Below are 26,803 nucleotides of genomic sequence, written 5' to 3' on the forward strand. Positions count from 1 at the left end.
AGCAATCGCCTTCAAGGTGTCATATTTACAACAACTGTGTCATCCATCCCCAATGTGCCCAGTGAACCCATGTGATGAAAATTGTTATTCTCAGCTGTAGTTTGTGCTCGTGCAGTTTTTCATCTCACAAAGGGAGGCTGCACTACGTGTGATCTCCCCTCTCAAGTGTTCCCGCTGGGGCAAAAGGCTGTGGATTCAAGTCGCCAATTCATACATCACTGTGGTGTCCCTCACAGAGACATTTCCTCGGATTACTCTATAGTCACGCCAAGTGAGAGCAAACACTGCACATGGGTTAACAATGAAACAAGTTGTGTTCATTGTGTTACGAGCTCTCATTCCAGCTTCTCTTACAACAAGACTGAATGAAAAATCTTACAACAGTCCCGTCTCCTGTAGCACTGCTGATTCAACAAAGACCAAATGAATATTCATACACAATTCTTATCTATCTCTTAGGCCATGCAAGATGTTGGAGCAAAATTTGACAGCCTTTAGAGTTTCATGGGTATACCAGTTATACCCATAATTCACTGTGGCTTTTAACGCCCACACTAACCTCTACTGGTGTCCCAATCTAGAGAGATAGGGTAGGTTAAGCCACATTGTATATACAGTATAAATGATTGATAGAGAAAAGGAAGTTCTATGTCATATTGAAGGCTTAAATGATTAAAAAATAATTTCAGACAAAGGCCTTCTGCAGCTGGTTAAACAGCAGCGAAAGGACTTTTGTCAGACACCAATGTTTTCTTAATCATTCCAACCTTGTGTAGGTCGTAAGAACTTTCTTTTCTTTATCAGCCTCTGATAATATACAGTCCCATAAAGAAAATTTAACATTGAGCTAGAAGTTTACAACACATGTAATTCAGCCAAGCTTTTATGTGTGACTTAGTGCCTTTGTTCTCTCTCATTACCCCTCAGCAGGACTGGAATTATAGACTGCACTTTCAAAGGACCACTTTATTAATCCATTATCCTCTGCGACTACTGGACTGACAGCACAACCATTCAGTCTGGAGCGAAAATACTGCTGTGACATAGTTGTAAATTTAATATAAATCCTATGTTGTAACTGTCTGTCAGGATGGCACTGAGGAATTTAATATGACAGATTGGTGGCTTCTGCTGATACCAAAATTAATAGCTGGGTCATTTTCAAAGTGTTTTGCTCTAGAGCTAAACTTATCCTCCATATTCTAAAACTAATCTTAAAAATATCTGAGGTGCAAATTTGATTAATTAGATGTGCCAAAATAAATATCTATATAATAAGTGAAATTTGCACTTGTTTTACATCAACGCAATTATTCCGAAGACAAGCTGTCTCTAAATTGTCTCCTTGTGCCTGCAATGAACAGGATGTAGTCCTGCCTTGTACCTCTTCTGCTACCAGGGTAGGCTCCACATTGCCACAACTTAAGATAACACCAGGAATAAGTGTCTTTCCAATATTGGCTTGATGCAGGTAAGAACATAGAGTAAGAAAAATTACAAATGAGAGGAAGGCATTTGGCCTTTAGTACTTACAGTATAGGATCCCATGATATCATCCAGGTGTGTCTTGAAGGAAGCCATGATATCAGTTTCAACAACATGACTTGTTCCACACTCCCACAATCCTTTGTGTACAGAAGCACCTCTTCTTTACTTTTTGTTCTTAGTTTTAAACACATCCCTACAAAACACATCCTCTGCTTGCATCCAACGTCCAGTGGGAATCCAGAAGCTTTGTTTCGGGTGCCATCATACAGTAGTCTTCTCTGTTCAAGACTACACATACTAATTTCTAGTCTCGCCATTCCAGATTGTAATCAAATTATTTGCATATGAATTAATTATATATTATATACTGAGGCATAAAAATGCATATAGTTCTTATTGAAACTTAGAAATTCCAGAATTTTAATGACTCTTATAATATGTAGTTATTTGTTACACTTATGCTTTTGATATATTCAGTATTCTTTGATGTGATACAGTAAATTCCGTAACATTTTCAAAAAACATACAGTAATTTACACCTGCATTTCCTTTACTCAACTTTTAGTTACAGTTTATCCTGATATGAATACATTTTAATGCTACTGTGCATCAGCCACTTCACATGGTGGTCACCAAAAATGTTATTTTTTGATGCTATAGTAACGTTCAGAAATATTTATTAATATATAACAACAGAGGTGGTGTTAGGGTTAGAGTAATGATGAATAGTTAATATGCATTTGAAAAATGACCATTAAATGATTATGAATGTTAATAAGTCGTATGTAGCCTTAGGGATATTTTATTCCAATAAAATCTTACCTTTCTTTTTTTTTACTTTAAAGGGATCTAACTACCCCTTTGAAGTACAATTCAAATTAAATGTACATTTGAAGTAATCATTACAAGTAGTAAAACATTTACACGAAGTAATCATTTTCATAAAAATCTCTGGGGTACGTCATCGGTTTGACAACAGCTACAGTACCTTGTCCGGCACAAAACTTAAACAGACTCTACGTCCGTATGCAGGCTCACACAAGCTACAATATACGTATACACTATGTTAACAACGCAATAATTTATTTTTTCCATGTGGTTGTAATTTGAACATCACCCAAAGGTCTGCTTTAGCTTTTTAAAACTTCAATCTTAAAATTGTGGCATGGGCAAATTTTAAAAAATAAGCCGGAATGTTGTAGTTCCGAGGTGTTAATTTTATAGTGGTGGAAAATTATATTTGCAATATAATTAATTTGCAACCTTTTCACATTCCCATCGTCGTTTCGGCGTTCCTCAGTAACCCTGGCAGCTTTCTCCCACGAATATATCATCATTCGGACTGGATTGCTTCGGCCTGGTTTCTCTTGTTTTTGTGAAATGAACTGACAGCAGCCGCGGGTCCGACGGCGAAACGGTGAGGATCATTTTTGAGATGAAAGTAATTACACATGACACACCTTTTCTTGAGAGTATCGCAAATCTGTTGTGGTAAACGAACATGTGTTCTAGTCATGCACGGGTAAATGACGGATGATACAAACGCCTCTGGTTAATGTTGTTTTTTTTTCAGGCCGCGGCCCTGAAAAACAATTCTTGGAAAATAAGAGCTTTAATGCCAGGCTTTCCGTTCCCCTGCGCGGGGTTGGAAGGGAAAGGGGTAGTGCATTTGTATTGAGTCGCTATTCTGTGTCTGGACGCTGATGATTAAAAACTCGACATGTTGCATTCGCATTTCGCCGTAGCTATCGTGTCCTCAAAGACTGGAAACCCAAATAGCATTGATACAATACAGCAGCAGGGAAGATGCGACACTAATTCATCCACAGTAGGACTGCGAGTGGGTTGATCGCTTTTCCCAGGGAGTGTAAACCATCTTTTTCCCTCCCCCCAGAGTGGGACTTTTGCCATAATTAGGGGGGCACCAGTGCCCTATGTGCCTGGATTGGTTTGTTTTTAGATTACGTTTATGCCGTCGCTAGTATGTTATCGGGTGTTTCGGCAGTTTTCTGTCTTCGGGTTGTGACGCCCAGCGGTTTTACAGCACGCCGAAGTGCGGCATTAGCGCTGGCTGCTCAGATTAATTCCCCTTCACAAAGCGTTTCCTCCGCGACGGTCAATACACTATTCACATGAGGTGAAGGTGATAAGAAATCTTCTACTTTTTTTTGTGCTGTGTAATTAAGGGTAGTTATTAGGCTCCATACATTTTTTTATTTTCATATAAACTTTGAGCACTGGGATATTAGAATTCATACTGTAAATAGGATGTGCATTCGAAAAGGTGTCATTAATCAAGGAGTGTGGAGGGTCTTGTGCTATGGAGTAGCATGGAGCATCGACCCAAGTGTCTCTTTTGGGTGTAAAAAGTTAAAAGTCAAATACATCTCCTTAAATGACACCATTTTCATTGCTTATTCAGATTGGACTGTGGTTGTTTGAATTGGCATACGAAACTTAGTGCGATTAGGAAATACAACCCGAGGACTGTTGTCTGTCCTCTTTCACATATTACTTTCTAAATCAGATGGACACTTCTAGCCTGATCATGTCCGGTTGCTGCTGTGCTGTGCTGTGCTGCTGTGCATGTCTCATGTTGTTAAAGTATTTACTGTTATTGCCGTTTCTAAGGTTGCAGTATGTTTGCAACAAATTCTAAATCCTAAGTACAGTATTTCTCAGTACAGATCCTGGTTTCCGTTCAGTATCCACCCCCGTACTCTCGCCCACACTGACACACAAACTGTACACGAAGGCTTGAAAGCCTGACCTATATTAGTGTTCCTATGTTTGTTAATGTTTGCTCATACAGATGGTTGAACAGCCATTCTCTTGAGCTTTTGGAAATAGACACATGTGAGCTCTACCATGCAATGTTAGTCTCACGCATACAGTTAGTGACCCCTATTCTCTGCTTTCGTAGAGAACTTTGCTACTCGCAAACACACATACACGAACTAACAGGGTTAACAGAACAAGAGGAAAGGCCAGCCTTTACAGCCTCATCAAAACTAAATTAAAGCCTAAATAACTGTCGGCTTAGAAGAATACATTTGCGTAGTGTTTTAAGCGCCAGTGAGGGTCACAGAGGTGTTGGCTACTTTCTTCATTTCCAGGAGCGGCTGGTTAAGGTTTCAGCTGATTTAGGCCAATTCTCATAAATACAGGGCATCAAATAAACAGTCGTTTACTTCTGTTGACTCATCGTTTGAAAGAGAATCGTTTTGGTTACGTGCCATGGCTTTTGAAGAAACGCGCACAAAGCTTTCTGGTGGGGGTTTTTCTCACATCTGCAGCTTCCTTTGTTTGCAATGGGAAATAATTCCAGGCAGCGCTGTGGTGCTGGTTGGATGTCTACTGTGTCACAGGACGATTTCTTCACTCTGGGAATGACGTCCGATCTGTTTGAGGCTGCACATTTTTCCTTGCGCGCTCACGGGCGATGGATGTGAACGCTGACCAAAGATAGATTCAGGGACTGGACTATTCACACAATGATTAATAGCACCTAGTTTTATAATGGGACAGTTCTGGTTTGTTGTTTAAATCAGTTCTCTCGCTAACCACTATGAAAAGGTGAATCATGCCAAGCATTGCCATACAAAGCACTCAGTACGTCATTCAGTGTGCTGTTACTCTTTTGCTGTCATTCTTAATCAAAAACAGGGAAAATACTGGGGTAGGTCCTTTCTGTATTGGGAACCAAAAACCACTGGTAAGGTTGCTTTTGCACTCAAAGACTGCTGGCTGGGTTTTGTTCCTGGAAAAAGATTTGGCTCATCTCTCCTACTGTAGAACCGTAGACACAAAAAGATTTAACTCTTTGATTGTAGTGTTCCCTCACAGTACTCAGTGTTGTCTGGGAAGCTATTATTATGAATGTTTTGTCATTTAAATTCATGTCACTAACAAAACATATGGCATCCTGGTGGGTCTGGCTGATACTGTTTTTCTTTTAAAATCTTCTAATCGCAGTTTTCCTTTATATAATGTTTCTGAAATTTGTAATACTCCTATGTGCTGCACATGTGTCTAAATGCGTGCTCTGTTTGTTGCCACATTTCCTCCAGTCATTTTTAGGTACGTACAGTACAGCCCAGCAGGGTCCTCGCCTGAGGTGTTGATAAAGGAGTCTGTTCCTCTGCTACTGCACCAGGCACAGTTTGCCTCTTGACCTAGGAAGTAATTGCGGTAGGCAGGATCACTGCTGTAACAACATTCATTTCAACAATATTTATGATAGTGAAATTCTTTTAGTCGTACAACACCAATATAACAATCAGCAGTAAGTTAAACTACAATAACTTATTGTAGGATGATCTAAACCATACCAGTGATTGCAATATCTCGCATTTGGTGAAGTGATAGCTACATGTTGTATCACAATTTGCTTGGGTTGCAGTCATTAGCTTGTGATTTATTTCAGTTTCATTAAGATTCTGAGAGCGCCTTGTAAGTCTTTTGTGTAGCACCTTGTTCCCTACAGCTTACCCGTTTCAAGTGATAGCTTTGATTAACCATCTGCGTATGACATTTTCTTTCATTCTTGAACTCCCACGGTCTTGTATTGTTTTGCTCGTTCTTTTGATATTTCAAGCATATTGGATCAAAAAGCAGATGAAGATCAAATTAGATGCTTGCATTTTCTTGAATAAGCCTTTCTTGAGGATGTGAACATGTGAGAAAAGAAAAAGAAACATGCAGCTGTGTTACTGTTTTTTGAGCAGAAGAAAATGGATTGTGAATTGTGAAGCGCTCAGGTGTATTGGGTAGTGTTGAATTGTTAGCAGTTTTAATTGTTTGGTCATTTCAAAGAAGCACTTTCTCTTTAGATTCAAAGACTGGTGTTATACCACACTATTTTAAATATATAAATAGAAGTTTAGATCATATTAATGTCTATAAAATATTATTTTTATTACATTGATAATTAAAAAGGTAAATTTCCATTTCAAGCAATAAAATACAAAGTAGGGAGTGAAGAGGAATTTGCTATGTTCCATTTTGATTCAACAAGTATTTTTATTTACAGTATGTCTGCTACTGTATGTTTGTGGCATTTTCTGTAAACTGGTACATTCATAATATAAAATTGTGCCGCATTTTTGTTAAATTAATTCTTATATAGTACACAGATGCATATATCAGAAGCGCATTTCTTTCTCTTTTCTGACATTTTTTCTGACACTACTTTATTTAAGAATGTTTACTGTTAATCTCAACAAAGAGCAGCTCCTTGTCCCCATACTGCTTGTCCACTACAGTAGAAAGATAATCATTTCTGCTGCAGTATCTTGACATTAACATTAATGACACATTCATGTTGTTTTGTTTCATATGACCCTAGTAAATTTGAGTATTCACGGTAGTCATCATACACTTGATAAATCGTGACTAGAAGTTGATTTAGTAAAAAGTCATAGGGATACATTAAGCTTTTTCAACATTTATGAATTAAAATGTAATTTAAATGTATAAAAAATAAGAGTACTGAAATATCTGAAGCATGTATTCAGCTGCAAAACATAATTGCTTATTTCTAAACCCATAGTGTGCCGGTGTTCATGCTTGTAAATATGTTGGATGTACAGGTACAGTACATGTTATTACTGTTATGTTGTTAGTGTTGTGTTAGTGTTGCAAAGCCTCAGAGTGTTTATAGTTCTGAGAGTTACCTTGATTGGCATTAGTTATTAAAGTAGACTGAACAGGCAGAACACTCACTACTATAGCATCAAGGTGATAGCCAAGAGAATTCTCCAGAGATAGAAGATAACATCTTATCAGTCCAATCTTATCATACATTCTAAGGCAACAGCAAACACATAAGACCTGTTTCAACTCTGGTGTCAATCACCCAAAAGTTCAAGGCTAATGTGAACCCACCAGGAAAAGGTGAAGGTTTAGGTAAGAAAGCATTACTCAGATGTGCAGTAGAAGTGATTTGGGAGGATAACACACACCCACGGGTGCAATAATAAGGAATCTTAAAAATCTGGTATCATCATGATACAGTATTGTTCAGATTGGCCTGGGGAATCTGGAGCCCATGCCAGAATTCCAGTCCAGCATACTGTAAAAACACATGACATAGCAGCAGCTACAAGTATTTGACCCCAGTCATAATGCGGTTGGGTGAAACTGAGCTTTTGGGCTCACCACAAATATAAGAACATTTGAAAGGTTGCAGATAAGTGAAGGCCATTCAGCCTGTCTAGCTTGTTTGGCTGCTGGTGATCTGGGGTTCTCATTCAGCTGTGTTCTTGAAAGAACCCAGGGTGTCAACTTCAACGGTATGGCTGAATAGCCTGTTCCACACACCTACCACCCTTTAGGTAAATAATTACCTCCTGATCTCAGTTCTTAATGCACTTACCTGTAGTTTCCCTCTAGTGTCCTCTAGTTGGGCAGAGCGGTGGCTCTGTGGCTAAGGATCTGCGCCTGTGGCTGGAAGGTTGCCGGTTCAAATCCCACAGCCGGCAGAGTAATCCTGCTCCATTGGGCCCCTGAGCAAGGCCCTTAACCCCAACTGCTCCAGGGGCGCTATACAATGGCAGACCCTGCGCTCTGACCCCAGGCTCTCTCCCTGTCTGTGTGTCTGTGTGTCTCATGGAGAGCAAGCTGGGATATGCGAAAAGATAATTCCTAATGCAAGAAATTGTAAAGGGTTAATAAAGTGATGTTATTGTTGTTATTATTATTATTATTATTATTATTTATTATTTCGTCCTTTTCTGTTGGTTCTAAAGACGTCCATTGCGTTAACTGTATCAGTACCCTTCAGGAATTTGAATCAGGTCTCCTTTTAGTCTCCTCTGTGTGCACATAAAGATTTGAAGTTCTTCAAGTTGTTGGAGTAGGACATGCCTTTATCTCACAGAGTGTTGCTTTTCTCTGTACTTTACAAAAAAGTAGCATTATATTTGTTTATAATGTGGCAACCAAACTTTTACACAGTATTCAAAATGAGGTCTTACTAGTGCGTTGTATGGGCTAATTGTGACATAACATCCTCTGTATTTTTGACAATATAACCTAATATTCTTTTTGCTTTTTTTGTTGCTTCTACGAGATGAAAATGATATACCGAAATAGATATACAGTATAACCCTTTTTTCATACATTACCTCTTTAAACTCAGTGTTTATTTTTTATATCTATAGCCTGGTTTTGTCATTGCAGCTCCAAAGCTTGGCATAGAGCAGTACTGAAAATCTTAAACGCCGAAAAAGAAACTTTGCTTTTGCGTATGATTGGAGTGGATCGGTTCTACTTTAGAGTTTGCATCCTTTCGTGATGGTGCTTTAGTTAGAACTGTGGGACAGATGGAATTGAATGTTTGACAGGATATTTTAATCAAAAGCCAGTGTCTTGCATCATGAAGTTGAAGCTTGGTAGCAGATTGGGACAGTATAAATGGGTAACAATATGTAGCACGTTTCAAATTCAGTGATCTAAAGTTTAAGACAGCAAAGAAATCACAGAGCCTGACATGTATTAAAAAGTTATGGGAAGTGCTTCCTTTTGATTAGCAAAGCTTGTGAATAAATGAGAACCTTATGCATTTAGAAATAAATGTAATTCTTTTTGATAGATGTTGTATTTATACATACAATATTGAAACTCACATGCGTCCTTTTTGTTTCTTTCAGCAAATATAGAGTCTGCACCTGCCTGCATTTTCATGTTTAATCAGCTTTTAGTTACAGGTCATTGACAGAATACATAAATTATGATGCTGTAGGTACAGTACAGCTTTAACTTCAAACGTGGTATTGCCATCTCAGAGTAGTTATTTTCTGGGCTGTTTGCTAAATCAGCACAAGTAGGTCATGAATATACTAAAAATGTCAGCATTTCTGAAGGTTTAAATTTGGCAATGAAATCATTGAAAAGGATGTTTTACATTTGTAACATTTTAGATTTTTAAGTTGCAGAGGACTTGAGCAAGTTAACCAGTCTTTCCAGATGATATATTTTTAGAAGGAGATTTATGTGTACTGTAAAGTTGTGTTTCTTTAAGGGCATACAGTCTTTAATTGCGAGGGATGTCAGCCGTGTAGAGAAGTGAATTTACTCATTTTGACCTCTGCAGTGTTGCGTCGTGCATGTACAGTGAACCATGAGCACTTCTACATGTCCTGCCTTAATGTCAGACTTTGCTTCATGCAGTCTATTTAAATGAAAAAGGGGAAAACAATAATGAAATTGTAATTTGTGTGGTGGGTGGAATGCATCTCCTTATTTGCAGATTAATGCCTTGATGGCACAGTGCTGTTGATTACATAGTTTCTAATCTGTGTCGAAAGCCAGGTTTGTCTCATGTGGCCTTATGCAATGCAGCTTTGAATATTTCCTTTGTTTTTTTTGTTTGTTTGTTGAATTGCAGTGCAGTATTTGTTGGTTCATACCCAAGCATTTTTAAAAGACACCTTTCTAATATATGACATTGGTTGATATATTGATAGAGTTTATACTGATCGCTTTACATCTCTAAATTGTAGACCAATACTTTCCTGAGGTTAGACTTTAGTAGCTTGGTTTGTTGTTTTAAAAAATCCTCTGAAACCGCAGGAATGATTACAGGGGACAATCTGACATGAAGGGAGCTTATTTTCCCCTTATTTTTGTTTGAGATAAACATATCAGAATTGTCTGTCTAGACTCCAGATGACCTTTGTTACAGCTTTGAACACCACTCAAAGTGCGCTTTGATTTCTTCATGGGACTTTTCTTCTTCATATTGTAAATATTTTTTAGTCCTTGACCGAAAGTTGCTGTCTGGCATGAAAGTAACTGTCCTGTTTTCCAGAGTTCTCTTTCCACTTCATACAGATGGTCAGGCACTTCTAAATGTATCAGTTATACAGTACATGCAGTCTACAGAGATATTGCATTTATGTTAGTTGTTTCATCTTTGGAGATAATGGTTTGGAATTAAATCTCAGCTGACATTTTTTGTGTCTTAATAAAAACTGTGCTGGCCCTGTCACATTCTGTGGGAGCAGGGCATAGCAAAAGGCATTTAAGTAGAATATAATACAGGTGCATGGGTAATACTTACTATCCCAGGAAACAGCAAAACAAATTGTATATGCATTGTTATCATTTTTGCCCACAAGCCAGCTCCTTATAATTGTTTAAAATGCATGAAACCACACTAAAATACAGATATGTTTAAACCTAAAATTGTTCCACCATTTACAACATAAAACATTGGTAATATAGAAGAAAAAATGGGTTAACTTGCTCAATTACTTTGATTTTCAATTCATATTTAGCTTTTGAAGTCGCCACGTGTTGAAAGTGAGCACTGATAACCTGCAAACTTTCCAATCCAGTCTTTAGGGCAGTTTCACAATACTTTTTAGTGACTGATGCTTTTGAACCTTAGATGCAATTTTACAGCATAAGACCGCATATTCAAAAATTTCAATGTGATATTTTTTGTAACATGAATTTCTTTCATCCCTTAATGAAACCACTGCAGGTGTAGAATGAAGCGTACTGTGAAGCGTAGTGAAGGTTTTACAAATTCAGTCTGAAGGCTTTTTTTTTTTCCAGTTTGCAATACGTAGTAAGGTGTTGTGAGTGCTAAATATACATACCCATTATTTGTGATGTAGATCTGCAGTTGCGAATAGCGGTGGGTTTTTGAGCACTGCTCTGTAATCACAAGTTACAGCATCTGACAGGATTCTGAAAAAAGCTGTTCTGACGAGTTCATGGTTCTGTGGGTTGTAAGTGGTGGGATTCCAGTAAATGTTGAATGTGGAGGCGTACAGTGTGAAAAATGGTCAGTTTAGCATGTGCCTGTTCTGCGTGCTTCTGTTCTCGAATGGCATATACTTTACATTACATTGACATTTTCACGTTCAGTAAATGCACTGTGTGAGAAATCACAATGATACCCCATTAGGTTCTGTCTGCATGTAAGGGTTAAACCTACAAACCCATGCTGCTTCACTATATGTCCCTCCTGCTCTCTAGATCTATGAAACCCTGGTTTCCTGATGACTTGTCAAAACCTTACATGCACCAGTTTTTCCAGCCCTGATTTACACCAGTTGCAACCCCACAGACCTCCTACTTCACAGTAAATTCTATTCTGTCATGACAGCACGACTCAAGCCAGCCTGTCTTTCTTGCATTTTGGAGGAGACATCAGTTGTTTTTAGTGTTTTCGTTGTGTATGCGGGCACTATTTTCAGTGCATTTTCTAGCAAATGCAGAATTCTCTCCGACTCCAAAGTCAGATATTAGGGTGGTGCTTCTGCACCTTTGCCCCAACTCTTTTGTTTTTCACAATACCGAGAAGCTGAGCTCTGTGATGTTTAGTCTGAAAGCCTGTCAATTGTCACATTCCGGTGCATCTGAACGCTTTATAATGTTAAGCCTGTGTCAAGCATAACACGATCCATTAATTCTTCTCACAGCTGTACTTTTTAAGAGCTTAATTTCGGGGAGTAGTTGGCATTGCCATTGTTACATAACTTTTGAATTGTACTAATGGGCTGTGGTTTCTTGTGGAATGATTTTATCACTGTCATTAGCGGGGAGTAGCTGGGTTGTGCCTGCCTTATTTTGTCACAGAGAACTCAAGTTGGTAGCTCCAGCTGTAATTACACTGGAGGTAAATGGACAGTATTGGCCAACTACAAGTACAATCATTCCTTAAGCGTCTTTTTAAGAATTGGCTGTGCTGTAAAACTGCGAACGGCAGCTATACGTTGTGACCCTTCTTTTTGTCTTCAGTTCTAGGTGAGTTATGGAATTCATAAGCTCCGCCTGTCTGTAATGTACCAGTCAGGGGGGTAGAGAAGTCCAGTGGGAAGTCAAACTCCAGTCACCGCTTTAATCACCAAGCCTTCACCAGACCTGGACCTGTCGAAATCTCACCCTCTTAGCCCGCTGCCACCCTTGGGAGTGCATGCGTATCCATGACACTATTTTTCCATAATCTATGTGCCATGTTTGAAGTTCATACCGCAAAAACAAAATAGTGTATGCAGTAATCACAGTCGCAAGGATTCCTTACAGCCATTTAGCTTACCATAATTGTTTGCTAAGTACAGGGTCCTGTGTCTCGTGTGCTTGTTTTTGTCCTGTCAGAAAACTTAAATGGCAGATAATGGTTTATGCTTTGGAATCGGGGAGCTGGTGTGTATACAGAACAGTCATCTGCTTGTGAGTAAACAACAGACAATGCCAGTAGGTAAAGAACCCATTATTTCCAGAGTTCCCAGAAGATTTGCATCACAGCCCCTCTTATATTGAACCTTATGGTGACATCATCACACTCATGGGTATCAAATCGTTCTCAGCTATACAGAGCAAGAATATTAAGTTTGAGCTTGTCGTAGATATTTGCAGTGATATAAAAGCAACTGCTTACCTATGAAAATTCACCTGTTGGATTCATCCGGGGAAAGTACTGTACAGGTGAGAGCGCTCATATGCAGCCTTCAACAGCCTCCATTCTGAAACCAGTTTTGCATGAACCGATTGCAAACTGATGTCTGCACACATGAAGATGTGAGTACAGTATGAGGCAAAACATAAACTTTGCTGTCTGGCAACAACTTCTTGTCAGTCTTTTATGTATTGTGGATTAACATAAAATTTATTGCAGAATTATTGAAGGCCACATAGTCGTAATGTATCAGCGCATCATGAAAGACATCAAAATGCATATTGCATCAAGCGTGCATTGAAATTGCCATTTCTCTAATATTGATCTCTATTTCTCTATTAACAAAATTGCCATAGATCAGTTTCAGTGTCAGATCTGGTTTCCCAATAAATCAGCTATGAGAGAGAGCAACATCCTATAAGGAGTCAATGACAGTGTTTTTTTATGTGTTCCATTTGCCTTCAGGTGTGTGGCCTGAGCCAGACCCCACCATTGCCAAACCATGGATGCCTGTGCCAGAATCCGTGGTATTCCGTATAAGACCAGGGCGTCCTTCAGAAAAGAGGTAAGCGTGCCTCTGAGGAATGTGCAGCCGCGCATGTAGTTCAACACAGTATGGTTTACCATTGGGTTTCATGCTAAATATTATTCCATTCAGGAGCAAATGATAGAGAATCCTATACTGTATTTAACTGTGTCCTGTTGAGCGAATCACAGCCACTAGTGTGATTATGTTATAGAGTTGGTTGGGCTTATGAAGTAATAATTCCTTTTCCTTTAAGATCATCTCTGAAAGCTTGGCTTTCTCCCTGAAGACTCTACTGAAGAGCAGGAAGGAGCTTTGCAATGTGGTGCTTGAATTGCAAGCCAAGGACCCAATATGTCTCACTGAGGTTTGTGCTGAACCTCTTTTCCTGTGGTGTGTCTCTGGAAACGTTTCAGCTTGGGCACATTGTAAAGTACAAGTGACAGAGAAATATAACTGGTAAAATGCAGTACTTACTTACCCATGATAAAATTCAATTTGTCAATAGCAAAATACTACAGGTGATTTCAAAATGTACTTTTCTGCACTTTTCACTTTCTACTGACAGTGATGGAGCCGCTGTTTGGTTTCTAATTTTATTCTGTACGGTATGCTTGAACCAAATGAAAAATGGCCCTATGGCGTTTTGGATGGTCACTGACAGAGTTCAGTTCCTTCAAGACAACCTGCAGCTCACCAGAAATCCAGCAAATGAGGGAGTGATTAAGCCTGGTATGCAGGCTAGTCATATACAGAGTGCTGTTTCCTGTAAACAGTTGAGAAAATGTTATTTACATCAGACAGTCCCACCAGAGTGTCCATGATTGAGGTAAAGTTTATAAAGGGTCGTGCCATATCAGTATAATAAACCTGCCATTCTTTAATGCTTGGTACTTGTTATATTCTAATAATTTGTACTGCATTATCCACGATTCTAGTTCTGATGTCCTTGGTTAGGTAACTGTTCAGGTAGTTTCTTTCCCTATGTAGTATTTGAAAGGAGAAAAGTAACCTAGTGACAGATGAGGAGGCTGTCTAGCCCAGGTATTGCGAATGGCCATGGCTGAAAACTGGCTGATGGATATCTGTACCAGCCACCTTCCTCATGGCTGCTTCCACAACTGGTACAGATTGAGTTCACATGAAACACAGGCTTCCACGTGACTGTAGTCATGCATTTCCAGTATTTTTCATGATTCTCACATACAAAGAGGATTTCCCCCATCCTGCTGGTGGCACTGTTTTGTTGTGGGACAAATGTCATTTTCTAAATTGCTTAACTGCAAATCTAGACACACAGCTTCACTTGATGACAATCCGTGTACTTACGGAAATCCTATAGTGCTGTTTCTCTGTTTTGCTGCGTGTACTTCTGGGATATCGCATGTTTTGCACAAAAATACATGTTTCATGTTCTAATTTAAATTATTTCAGTTATTAATTTGCGAAATTATAGCTGTAATTCACCACAGCCTTGCGGCATATTGTCATGTCATGTTTTGCTTGGTTGTCCCATGTTTGGGTTTCTGTTCTTTAGAAGTCCATGCTTCAGCATTACAGTGCCTGCACACAGCCATGAGGTTTCAGTCTGCAGATTTCGGCATCATCACCTCATTAATGATTGCACAGCTCATTGTGAAAGTCGTACGTAAATATGCTGACAAGGCAGAGGTGATTATACTTACTTGAGCTTTCTCTGCATGTTAGCGGAATAGTATCTTGCAAATACATGCTGTTGTACCATAACCACATGCAGCAGATGCAGTTTTGTTAGAAGCACAGGCATATTTTTAGTGCATAATGTTTTGTTCTTGAAGACATAGATATTTTGACATAGACATTGGTACTTATTGAAGATATTTTTTACAAAGGGTTCAAATAAAGTAAAGAAGTATTATTATAAGTTTTTTTGTGCTTTTTATGGGTCCCTTTCTTTGACCTGAAAAAGTGTTTGTTGCATTGCTGGAACATACTGTAGCACTTGTAAGTCACAAGATGCAGTTATTTTCCTAGCGTGTTTAAACACTAATATTTGCAATCTGTTTATTTCCATGAGTGCCACAGCACAGTTTTTCTGAGATGTTTGATTTGGATGGATAGATTTTAAGACTCTTATAGTAATGGAACTCTGATAAATGCTCATGGATTTAAATGACAGGATTTTAAATGCTTGCATTCCTAAGGATCGGATGCAAAATAAATGTCTTGGTCATGGGTATGAGTCCATGTTCTCGATCCCATAGGATTATTGTTCAGTTGGCAGGGAGAGAAACAGGGTGGACGTGGTTTACAGAAAATGCCACTCGGAAGGCATTTGTGTTTTTTCCGAAATCCAGTTTAATTTCTCTGCATCACTTGTCACGATGTCAAATGAACATCTAAATGGGACATTTTCACATTTTATATAAAAATATGTTCTGTATTTTAATATTTTAAACATGCTTATTATATTATGAATTTACACTTCCTTCTGTTTTGCTCCAGGTTCATTTTGTATGTCTGCCTAGTCTTTCTGAAGCAGTGGAAATCCCAGTGCAGGTAAGAGATCCTCTGCAGTAACTACACATAAGAAATCAGACATCAGGTTGTCATCTTTGTATCTATATTTTATAAGGAAGCAGACAGTCACAATCAGGATACAGGTAATGTACATTTTTACACATCATATAAAATTAATCTCCTCTCATCTCATTTTCTAATTGTTTACTCCTGGTGAGAGTTTTGGTGTTAACAAGCTTAGGTGTTTTATTATATAAACTTGCTCTTTGTAAAACTGAATTTGAGTTAGGTTTGTAGTGTTTAATGGCAACACTTCATTTTATATTTATGTGAAACCATTTAGTTTATAAATGGGTGTTATACTTGAATGTGATAATGAGAAGTAAGAACATTTACATAGTCACTTGTACAGTGCACACTACCTGCTATATATGCCATTTCAGGAATAAATGAAAGGTGAGGTAATTATCAGAAAAAGGCCACTGTGCCATGTGTGCAATTTTTTGTATAGTTCTAATGGATTTGCAATGATCACTTCTAAACACCTGTTCCTGGTAGTAACAGAAAGTAACCAGAGCTGTCCTCTAACCAAAAAAAATCCTAAATAAATCCGCTCGGATTTAGAGCACTATAGAGCGTACACTTTGTGTCTTCTAGGCCTTTTACATAATAAATTAAAACTCATTTCAAACCTTCACTGATTTGCACTGTGACTTCTTGTATTCTGTACATTATATATAATGCATAATTTGAGCAGGCTTGTCACCTATTTATTAGCTACCAATGGGGAAATCCATAGATTTGTCATGTAATGATAGATATTATCTGTCGTTTTCAGGAATAACTTACCACTGTGGTACGTCCATTAGTTTGTCATCTAATGATTCATTCTGTTGTTAATTTTATACTGCAATATGTGAAAGCAGAATTGTATACAAAAGGTGGAGCTAACTTTGGAGCTTTGTCCTATTTTGTATATTTTAGAATGCCAAGCAAGTGTGCATGTGCAGTATGCTGCAGAATGCAGAAGGAGGCTTCTTTAGAAAACACAAACCCTGATGCTTATTCTCACCTCTGTATTTCATTAAGATAATTTAACAAGTCCCATCCTATTTGAAAGTCAAGAGCATAGTACAGAAGCATTTAGGTTTCTCTCTGCATAATGAGCACTTAAGCAGTACCCTTTTTTGTGAGCACTTTTGCATATTCTTAAATATTGGTAAAATTGAATTTACAAAAAGTACAAAGCCTCATCACACGGACAAAGTGATTGTGCTGATTATGCTCATTAACATTTTTCATCAACACCATTGATCAAATGGGGTCTATAGCAAATGTCACAGACCAGTAGCGTGTGTGCTCACTTTTGGAAGAGCTAGGAGCTGTACCTCTGCAACACAATTTGCACTAAATTACAGATTCTGTCTTGTGGGATTCTGTCCCATTCCTCTTGTAGATTCTGAGCAAGCAAGTTTCTGTTCAGTGGTCTCTAAACCATAGTCGGCCACACACCAGGCTCAGGTCTGGTGAGCAGGGTATCTAATGCACAAGTATCACATTCAGATTTCGCACAAAAACTGTTGTTACACGAGCAGTATGATGACAAGCATTCTCCTTTTCCTGCTGGGATCCTGTCACATCCGGATGAGCCCACAGGAAGGGCAGAAAGTGGGGGGCCTAAGAATTGATTGATGTGGAGCTGTGCAGTGAGGTTTCCATCAGTTACTACAGTGACCAGACACTCCAGACCAATGTCCAGTGACCACAGCTCCGACAATCACACTTGAACCTCCCCATTTGGATAACAAATAATAATCCAATAATGTGATATCAATCATCTAGATTCAGTTGTAGTTTGTAAAACTACTTAAGTTTACAATGTAGAAGCACCAAATGAAACTCAAAAATAAATTATAAATAGATTAAATTCAAGACTGGGCAAACTTTTAATGTAGATAAGTTCAGGTAGCAAATATGTAAAACATACAAACAAAAAATTGGAAGCACTAGAAGAGGGTACTTAGCTGTCTATGTGTACATGTCATTAACATCTTCAAGACTTTGGGGAAGCAATTAGAATTGGAAACACTGCTGGGAGGTATAATTAAAAGCATACAAGTTCAATCAGGGCATGTTAAGTTAATGTTATAACAAACTAGTAAGGCCTTGTTTAGAATTACGTGTATAATTTTGATCACCATGTTAAATAAAATACATAGCTGCTCTGAAATCGGTCCAAAGATCAAGCATTGCAGAGCTCCAGGGAGTGTCTTACACTGACAGACTGAAGGAGCTGAACCTTCCTAGTCTTGAACAGAGCAGACTATCCAGAGGACCTCAAAATCTTCAAAGGCATTGACGGATTCAATCCAGTGGATTTCTTCAGAATAAGCAGTGAAAAACGAACCAGAGGGCACAAGTGGAAACTATTTGGAAGTGCATTTAAAACTGTGAACCGTAGGCGCAACTTTACCCAAAGAGCTGGGTTTACCAAACCTTGATTGATTGCCAAAGGGGATAAGTAAGACTCATTTGGCACCATACATATGGTACAGAGTGGATAAGTGGAGTTTATTTGTTCCTTTCTGTGCTTTCTTTCTTGATTCTCACCAGGCTTGACACTCAGCAGGTTAAATCACCTCAGTACCATTGCCCAATCAGTGCTCACACTAATGAAATGATGATTTAGTGCTTGGGCAGCAGTCGGAAACACTCAAGTACATCTCAGTGAATCGTGAATAATCGATAAATCTTAATCGCTCCAAAAACATTTAATCAGTATCCAAACTGTTTTTTTTCTAAAATTGTCAGTGCATGAATACTTTCTTTGAATTCTCAGTATGAATTGTTCCTACAGGCACAACCATCTGTCCCTACTGACCTGTTAGACCTGCTGAAATCACTACATGTGCATAGTCTTAAGGATGAAGAAGTTCTGCTGCTCAAAGATACAAAGAAGCTCACAGAAAGAAAAGACAGTATTTCTCAGGTAATGCAAGTAATTGCAATACCTTCCTGTTAGACTTCGTTAGAAGTACTAATCAAAACAGAGACGGAATGATTTTCAAATGTACAGTATATCATGGAAGTGGTTTGCTATAGTTTTTGTGTCTTTTGTGATATGAAGTGACAGTGAAAACAAGCCCATTTAATCTTGGGGTAAGTTAAATCTGATATTTTGCTCTTGATAAATGTTAAGTTTTCAATCTGTTGTACAACCTTTTAATATCCATCCCAAACCAAGTAAAATAATGATTTATGTGCATTCATATTTCAGGTTGAATAGATGGTTGGAATAAATTTAGTTCCAGTTTGGTTTGTAGCTTGGGGATTCTAAATGGTAATTTTGAATACCTAAGTTAAAACTAGGCTGTCCAGGATTACTGATAGTTGGAGCTGTGAATCCACTGACAGGATAATTAAAATATATTTACGAGCCTTTGACGGCTTTTCGACTGCTTAAATTAATGATTAACTTGTACAGGGGCTATAATTTATATTAGAGTTTCTCACCAAATAAAACTAATGTAACATTGATTGTATTTTCATTTATTCCAGACCTCCTGGTCAAAAGCTATTTGTATTATAAGGCAATCGCCAGAACTTCGGAGAAGTATTGGGAACACAATATTTGCTCTTCTGACTAAATACACTACTGGGATTAAATACGCACTAGAGCTGCACTCCCTGCAGAAGACTCTGCCAGACAGCTGCCAAACAGAAGATGATGACACTAACCAGTCAGTGTCGTCCATTGAGGATGACTTTGTGACTGCTTTTGAGCACTTAGATGAAGAGGAAATGGCAATATCTGATAATATTGGTAGGTTTTTAATTAGTGCCCTTTGGTTTGTCTTTGGATATAAGCCATTTTTAAAATTTCCAGATTTTTGAGTTTGCTTTTTCACTTGACTGGTGTATTATTACAGTTGCCTTCTGCTGCCACATAGAACTAAATTGCAGCACAGCGGCAATATACAGTATATAGGATCATTGGTACCCTTACCACTTTGGTTTTTTACACTTTGCTATACTTTTTCAAGCCAAGAACTGCCGGATCTTTGATATCGAATGGCATTGGTTGAGAATGCTATACGCATAAACCCTGACTTTATTCCCAGAAAGTATTCCCTTTCTTTTCCCCTGAGCCATTACCTCTTTGTGCCTTGATTAACACTGGCAAACCTGTGGTCTCTTTTCCGGTGCAAGCATTGTCTTTGCATTTTTCATTGCAATCTCAGAAATGCACTTTTCTTGCCAGGCATCTGCAGTCACACTTTAAGTCCTTCATGTGTGCACTGGAGGAGTGCAAAAGGGGGAATGCAAATGTCTATATTTTCTACAGGCATGATGCAACCTTTAAGCTGTCATTCACAGCGGAAATCTCAAGATATTAAAATAGTGTCACAATTGTAGAACCTAGTATTAGAAGCTTATTTGCATATGAAAACATTTTTGTGTCTGAAAATTATACAGCATTCATTTCCAACAAACAGGACTTCTTCAGCAGTGATATTTTTGGTGTCTTTTATATCTGAAGTTAAATGTTTTCCTTTAAGGGAAGGGAGTTTAAATAAAATACAGGAGAATTGTGGTCCATGCATCTGTCAGTTCTGTGTATATTTGTTTCTTAGGTTTAATAAATATGCATAGAACTGCATAGAAAAGTCATTTACCACTTAAGATATTAAGTTGTCATTTAGTAGTGTTTAAAATAAGCATAAGCAATTAAAAGCTTGTGCATACAATTGTATTATGTTTTTTTTCAGAGGCAAATAGCTGACAAGGAAATATCCCCTTGTGTTTTCTCTTCCAGCTGCTAGATGGCAGTGGAAGATGCTTTTTGCTCTCCACATTGTTTTGAAAAGTAGTGGACCCTCTGTCTTCCCTCTTTTATTGAGCTAAATGTTTCACACAATCATCAGCTGCAGTGCGGAATTACCAGTGTCCAGATGACTGTCATCCCCACTGATATTATAATGCTTCAGAACACAAAGCAGGTCCCAGAAGGTGGCAGTCTTATTACGCTAGAACGAAACACCCAAAATAAATTCACAAGCTTGCAGCATCACCAGATGTCATAGATATACAGTAGTAAAATGCAACATTTGTTTTCTTAATAATTATTTGGTACTTGCAGTTTCTAACTTTTTGTCTGTTTTCATATAGGCTCTGTATATTCCTGTTATTTGCAACTTCTTCTTTATGTCAGTTAACATAATATCTCATTCTAATGTATACAGCATTTGACAGTTATATCACTATGTTGTAATGATTGTACATGATGAGAATGACATGTGACGGTAGTGCTATATTATGAGTTTCTGATTACTGCCAAGATTTAGAATGTTACTGTTGTCTTTTTAGCTAGGGAACTATTGAAATGACTGTAATTGTTGTATAAGATCACCTTTTTCTTTCTCTTTCTTTTTGACAAAAACAGAATATTTGTGTTGAAGCTGAACTCTACCAGTTTCCAAAATGGCAGATGGTTCCAAAATGGTCCATCGGGACTTTATATTTAAATATTAAAATGTTATGTATATACATTTAAATATTCTTTAGATCAGTATCACTTGAGAGTCTTGATCAATGGCTTGGAGGAAATTATAGATTTGCTTGGTTATTCCAATACATCTGTGAGTTGCTAGAATACCTGTTAACCTTCTGAATTTTATCAGTGAAATAATAATGAATAATGTATAAATTCAAGAGACATCCAGTTATGAAAGTTAACAGGCACAGTCTTTTAAAAGATTTTTGTTCTGTTCTTTTTTACTTCCGCAATAAGTATATATTTGTATATTGTGACTGTTTACTTTTTTCCTTTCATTTCTAAATGCTTATCCTTAGGCCACTACAATCAAAGAAGTCAGCGTGATGTTGCCTCCCAGACTGTTCCATCACATTGCAGAGATACTGCAGGATCAAGGATCATAATTAGCTCTATCTCCAAGAAGTCATCTGCCAAGCCGGTCTCTTCTCCGCCAGAAGGATCAGTCTCACTCAAGGGTTTGAAGTCAACACTGACATCAGATCCTGACAGACAGAGAGGTTTCTATAGACCAAGTAGTCCTCACAAAGGTCAAATAGATTTTGCTTTAAGTAGGATTACTGCATCACTTACAGAGTCTGACGAGTCAGAATGCTCTAGTCCAAGTCCCATTATCTTCTTGGATGAAGAGGGTTATCAGAAGAGTCTGAAAGCAAAACTAGACATTCCCAAAATTCCTGTTCTCAAAGATGGGGTGGAGGATTCGGATTCTGAAGTGAGTGAGTTTTTTGACAGTTTTGATCAGTTTGATGAACTGGACCAAGCTCTTGCAAGCAATTCCAAAATATTCAAAGAGCCAGCCTCTGCTAGCCAGACCCAGAAAAAGAAGTTTATGAAGGACTATGGTTGTAATCATGTGTCCAGGGATGGTTCCAAAACAGCGGGCATGAATCCTCACAAATTTGACCAACCAGTCCTCCCAGCTAACGTAAAAAAACCTACGCCGCTGAAACCAGAATCACCATACGGCGTTCATTCTGATGTTCCAGACTCTCCACGACCAGTGAGGGCCTCCTGTGAGGAGAGTGGAGCATTATTTAGTCCAGTCCGTTCATCCGCTTTTAGTCCATTGGGCTGTTGTAACACCTCTGAGTATTTTTGGAAAGATGAGGATAACAAAGAACTGCGCAAACCTCAAGACCTTTGCAAGCTATATGAAACATACTCAGATTATGCGAGTAACCTATCAGAAGAGATTCTTGGCTCAGTTTATGGTTATACATCTCCTGTGGACACAAAACTTAATAAAAATTTAAGCTGTGTTTGTCACATGAAATTTAAAAACACTAATGGGCATCTTGTGAAACTCGCTGACATCCAGCAGACGGTTACCATAGCTAAGACACAACAAAAATCACAATCATTGAAAGATGGAATACAAAAATTTGCTACAGATTTGGTGGAAAGGAGTCTTGGAAGTGCCTTTAGAGATCTACAAAAAGGAGTTTCTTCCTGCACGACGACACTCTGCCATCTTGCTGCTAGGCTGACTTCTTCAGTGTTTCAAATGGCTTTTCATGAGATTGGCATGAGACATGCTTATGTATTAAAGGAACGAGCCATAAATGGGTTAGCAAGCTTTTTGGTTGGTGAGGCAGTATCTGGGGCTCTGAAGGAGTTCCGCTATGTGAAAAAGCAGATTTTCAATAACACAGTTGCCAGGTTTGCTGCAGATCTCGCAGAAGAATTGGTGTTTGAAGGGATCATGGAAGTGTGCCAGTTCTCACACCCCTCTACTCCACTTACCCCAAGTGAGTGGTCTTTTGAGCAAGAAGAAAAAGTGGTCACATCATATGCTACCGACCTCTCTGAATCTGTACTTCAGGAAGCATTCATTGAATTGTCCCAGGCAGATGTCACCTTCACAACACAGGCAGCAATCAGCGTATCAGTGGATAATATTAGGTATGTGAGAGCTGAAAATATGGCACAGACCACAAAGACTTGTAATGCATCCACAAATTATTTTGGTCTGCCAGGTGCAACAGATCAAAATATTTCAAATGAAAACATCTGCACTGTGAAAAAAGCTTTGTTTTGTACATCAGGTATTGCAAGTTGTATTCCTGTGCCTGTTGCTGGCAAAATCATTTCTCAGGTTCACACTCCAGCTGATGTTTGTCAAAACAAATCAGGTATTTGCCTTACATCAGAAACTGGTCCAAGAAAAAGCAGAGACTCGGAACACAATATGACTGTAGCATCCAGTGCAGTTATCGGTATAACAAAACCAACAACCGCAATGCTAGATCTTGGTCCTGTTTTACAAGGTAGTCATATTTCTGGTGAGACTGAGGTCCTGGACGTAGAACCTAGCAGTGTAATTGAAGAGAGTTTCAGTTCAGATCTATCATCTGGGAAGACAAGTTTTCAAAACTTCTCTGGAAGTATGGTGGACATGATTGTAAATGAAGCCTATGAACTCATGACTTCTTCCAAAGTGAAGAAAACGGTGGAAGAGTGTGCAGAGTTTCTGAGCAAGAAAATTGTAGATAGAATACCTTCAGTCAGTCCATTACATTTGATTCCATCACGGAACCCAAGCACTGAAAATTCAACAGACTGCATCAAAAAGCACAATGCTGACAAAGAAAAAACAAAGGCTTATAACACCAGTGAACCTGACTCACTTCTGAGCTGTGGAGGAGGAAAGACAGATCCAGTCATGATTTCCATAGTTCAGAATAACCCTAACATAAGTCTGAAATTGCAAGACACTAAATGGATTTGCTCAGGAGCTGAAGATGACACTGCATCAAAATATGCTGCTAATCAGAAGAAAGAAAAGGTTAGTGATCAGATTTCTGTCTGTTCCGTGCAACCTCAGTTTAATTCAGAAATTAAAAATATAGCAAGAGACAGTGAATCATGCTCTGCAAGTGTGCAACTTTCCAGTGGAGAAGCCTCTAGAATTCACTATTCATTGATGAGAGATTACATGGAGGTGTCTTGTCATGAAGTTCCCGGACAGTGTGTCAGAAGGGTTGGACAGGCTGCCGAAGAGACACTGAATAACAATGGTAGGAAACCTAACGTGTCCCCGGGCACTCCACCCCCAACTCCACAGCTGCCTCAGCTGGTCTCCCGGGAGCAAGAGTTCAGGCGGTTTTCCAAGAAACTCAAAGGCAAACTTGCCAAAGAATTTTCTCCTGCTACACCTCCATCAACACCCCATTACCACCATGTGGAAGGTGGTAGTGACACAGAGAAGGCAGATTTTATGTTGAAACTGATGAGGTCTCTCTCAGATGAGGTGGAAGGCATTGAGGATGAAGAAGAGGATGCAGAAGCTGAAGATGACCAATTAGTAGCGCACACTGGAACCTGCCAGGGAGAGAGAAGTCCTTCTGTGGAAAACGACCGAGAAGCAGTAGAAAAGGGTGCAATACATTATGCAGACCACTTGGCTTGTCATATCGTTTCCATGGCGACTGAGATGGCTACATTGTGTCTTGAGGATGGAAGGACGTTTGAAGATTGTGAAAGCAAAGACCTTCCTTTGTACAGTGCTCTAATAGGGCAATTCTCTGAGCAGTCTTTAAACTCTCTTTGGACGTATGCAGGGGAAATGGCTGGGGAGGTCATCAGTGATGTGAAGAAAATCCTGGGTTCTAGCCAGTGTAGACACAGCACTTTAAAAAGGGTTAGAGATAGCTTATCTGAGTGTCATCAGCTAGGAGGCCATAGGGACTATAGGTTAAGCAGCATGACAGGCCAAGTATCTGGTGACCTCTTGAATTCAGGGCTCAGTTTTCGGCAAAGCAGCAGTGCAGGTGGACTTACATCTAAGTATCCGAGCTGTGAGAGTGTGACAGATGAGTATGCAGGGTATCTTATTAGGGTACTAAAAAGAGAAGGTGGGAACACTGAGCTCATTTTGGACCAGTATGCCAGTAGACTTGCTTACAGATCTATCAAATCTGGGTTGGCCCAAGCTGCAAGGAAGATAAAGCAAAGATGTAACCTGAGACTGTATTCTACTAGAAGGTCACATCATGAAAATGTTAACGAGTTTCTGAGGGTGCTTACCACAGAGCAGGCGTCCATAGATGCTAGGAGGAAAGTGGACAGCTTCAGTAATGCCCCTCAGTGCAAGTGCCAGCCGATTGAAGAAATGAGCAGGAGGGACTACATGGAGCTTGTTGGCTTTGCGGAGTCTCTGGCCTATAACATAACTTGCGACGTCACAAGAAAACTTCGATCGTCTGCTGTTAGGCTGCCCAAATCCCTTACAGATTCCTGCCTCTACAAAAAGTCCAGATTGGAAGACATGGCAGAGGACCTCATCAAAACAACATTTTCGTGTTCTCTCCTGCCTTACACTGAAAACAGCAAACAGTACCATAGCACTGGCAGTTTAAATGATGGTAATTGCAGCGATAGTGTTATGCAAGTCATTGAACACTATGCGAGAAAAATAGTTGATGATACCTTAGAGATGACCATGGCTTCAGTCCACCATCAGTCAGAGGAAGACAAAAGAAAAACGGATAGGGATATGTATGCTGGAAAATTATCTGAAACTGCCCTGAATTCAGCTTTTGCTAGCAAAACCTGTCGATACTGTGCTGTCCGAGAACACCCTTATTATTTCGGTACTCACTGTAGCAATGCTGCCAAGCAGCATTTCCAGGAAATCCACAGGAGGAGGAGGCGGGAAAGTGATGCAAAGACTGAAAACTGTTGCAGTAGGATGAGGGGATGTGGTCTTGGAATCCCTAGGATACATATCGATTTGGATCAGAAAGCTGTTTTTGCCGAAGAAATGGTGTCATCAGCTATTGAGAGAGCCAAGAGAGAGCTGAGCAGCACGAGCCTGACAGCAGACAGTGGGATTGGCCATGATGGTGCAAGCTTTGCTGAGAGCCTCACCACAGAAATACTGACTTCCGCAATGTCTAATGTCTGCCAGACCATTAATATAAGGTAAAACCACATTCACTTTTAGGGCAGCTCTACACTGTGCAGTAATGTGATTTAAATACTATTTAAAGTCAGACATTGAGGATTGTTATTAAGGCCTTACTTGCAAGTTTTTTTTTTAATGGGTTATTTAATTTTTAAATAAAAAGTTCATATCTTAAAATTCAAATCTACTTGTGCACAAATTAATTTTTAAATCCAGCACAGTTTTTTTATGAATAAAGACTTCTCTTAAACGTCTGTGGTGTGAATTTACCATAAATCATCTGATCTTCTTTTGTGATTTGTGCAAAACATTTTGTTCTAATTTTGTGTAAATTATGATTAAAACTTTGATTGCAAGCAAAAAAAGCTTAGCTTAATAAGTAATTGCAGATGTTTAAGTACATATGTTTGTTAT

General features: G+C 38.8%; 1 protein-coding gene across 2 annotated transcripts in view; it reads left to right on the plus strand.

Moving 5' to 3' along the window:
- Nucleotides 1-2,836: 2,836 nt before the first annotated feature.
- The window catches only part of akap11 (A-kinase anchoring protein 11), a 34,643-nt gene continuing 10,676 nt past the window's right edge, over nt 2,837-26,803 (plus strand). For both annotated transcript variants that reach the window (XM_088913371.1, XM_088913372.1), the window contains exons 1-7: nt 2,837-2,905; nt 13,367-13,466; nt 13,684-13,794; nt 15,912-15,965; nt 18,784-18,915; nt 19,485-19,749; nt 21,780-26,406. In XM_088913371.1, coding sequence (XP_088769497.1) covers nt 13,404-13,466; nt 13,684-13,794; nt 15,912-15,965; nt 18,784-18,915; nt 19,485-19,749; nt 21,780-26,406 — 5,252 coding nt within the window. In that variant the 5' untranslated portion in view covers nt 2,837-2,905; nt 13,367-13,403. The remainder of the gene's footprint in view (nt 2,906-13,366; nt 13,467-13,683; nt 13,795-15,911; nt 15,966-18,783; nt 18,916-19,484; nt 19,750-21,779; nt 26,407-26,803) is intronic.

Source organism: Atractosteus spatula, chromosome 4 (genome assembly GCF_055471065.1).
Source record: "Atractosteus spatula isolate fAtrSpa1 chromosome 4, fAtrSpa1.hap1, whole genome shotgun sequence".
NCBI classification, from domain to species: Eukaryota; Metazoa; Chordata; class Actinopteri; order Semionotiformes; family Lepisosteidae; genus Atractosteus; species Atractosteus spatula.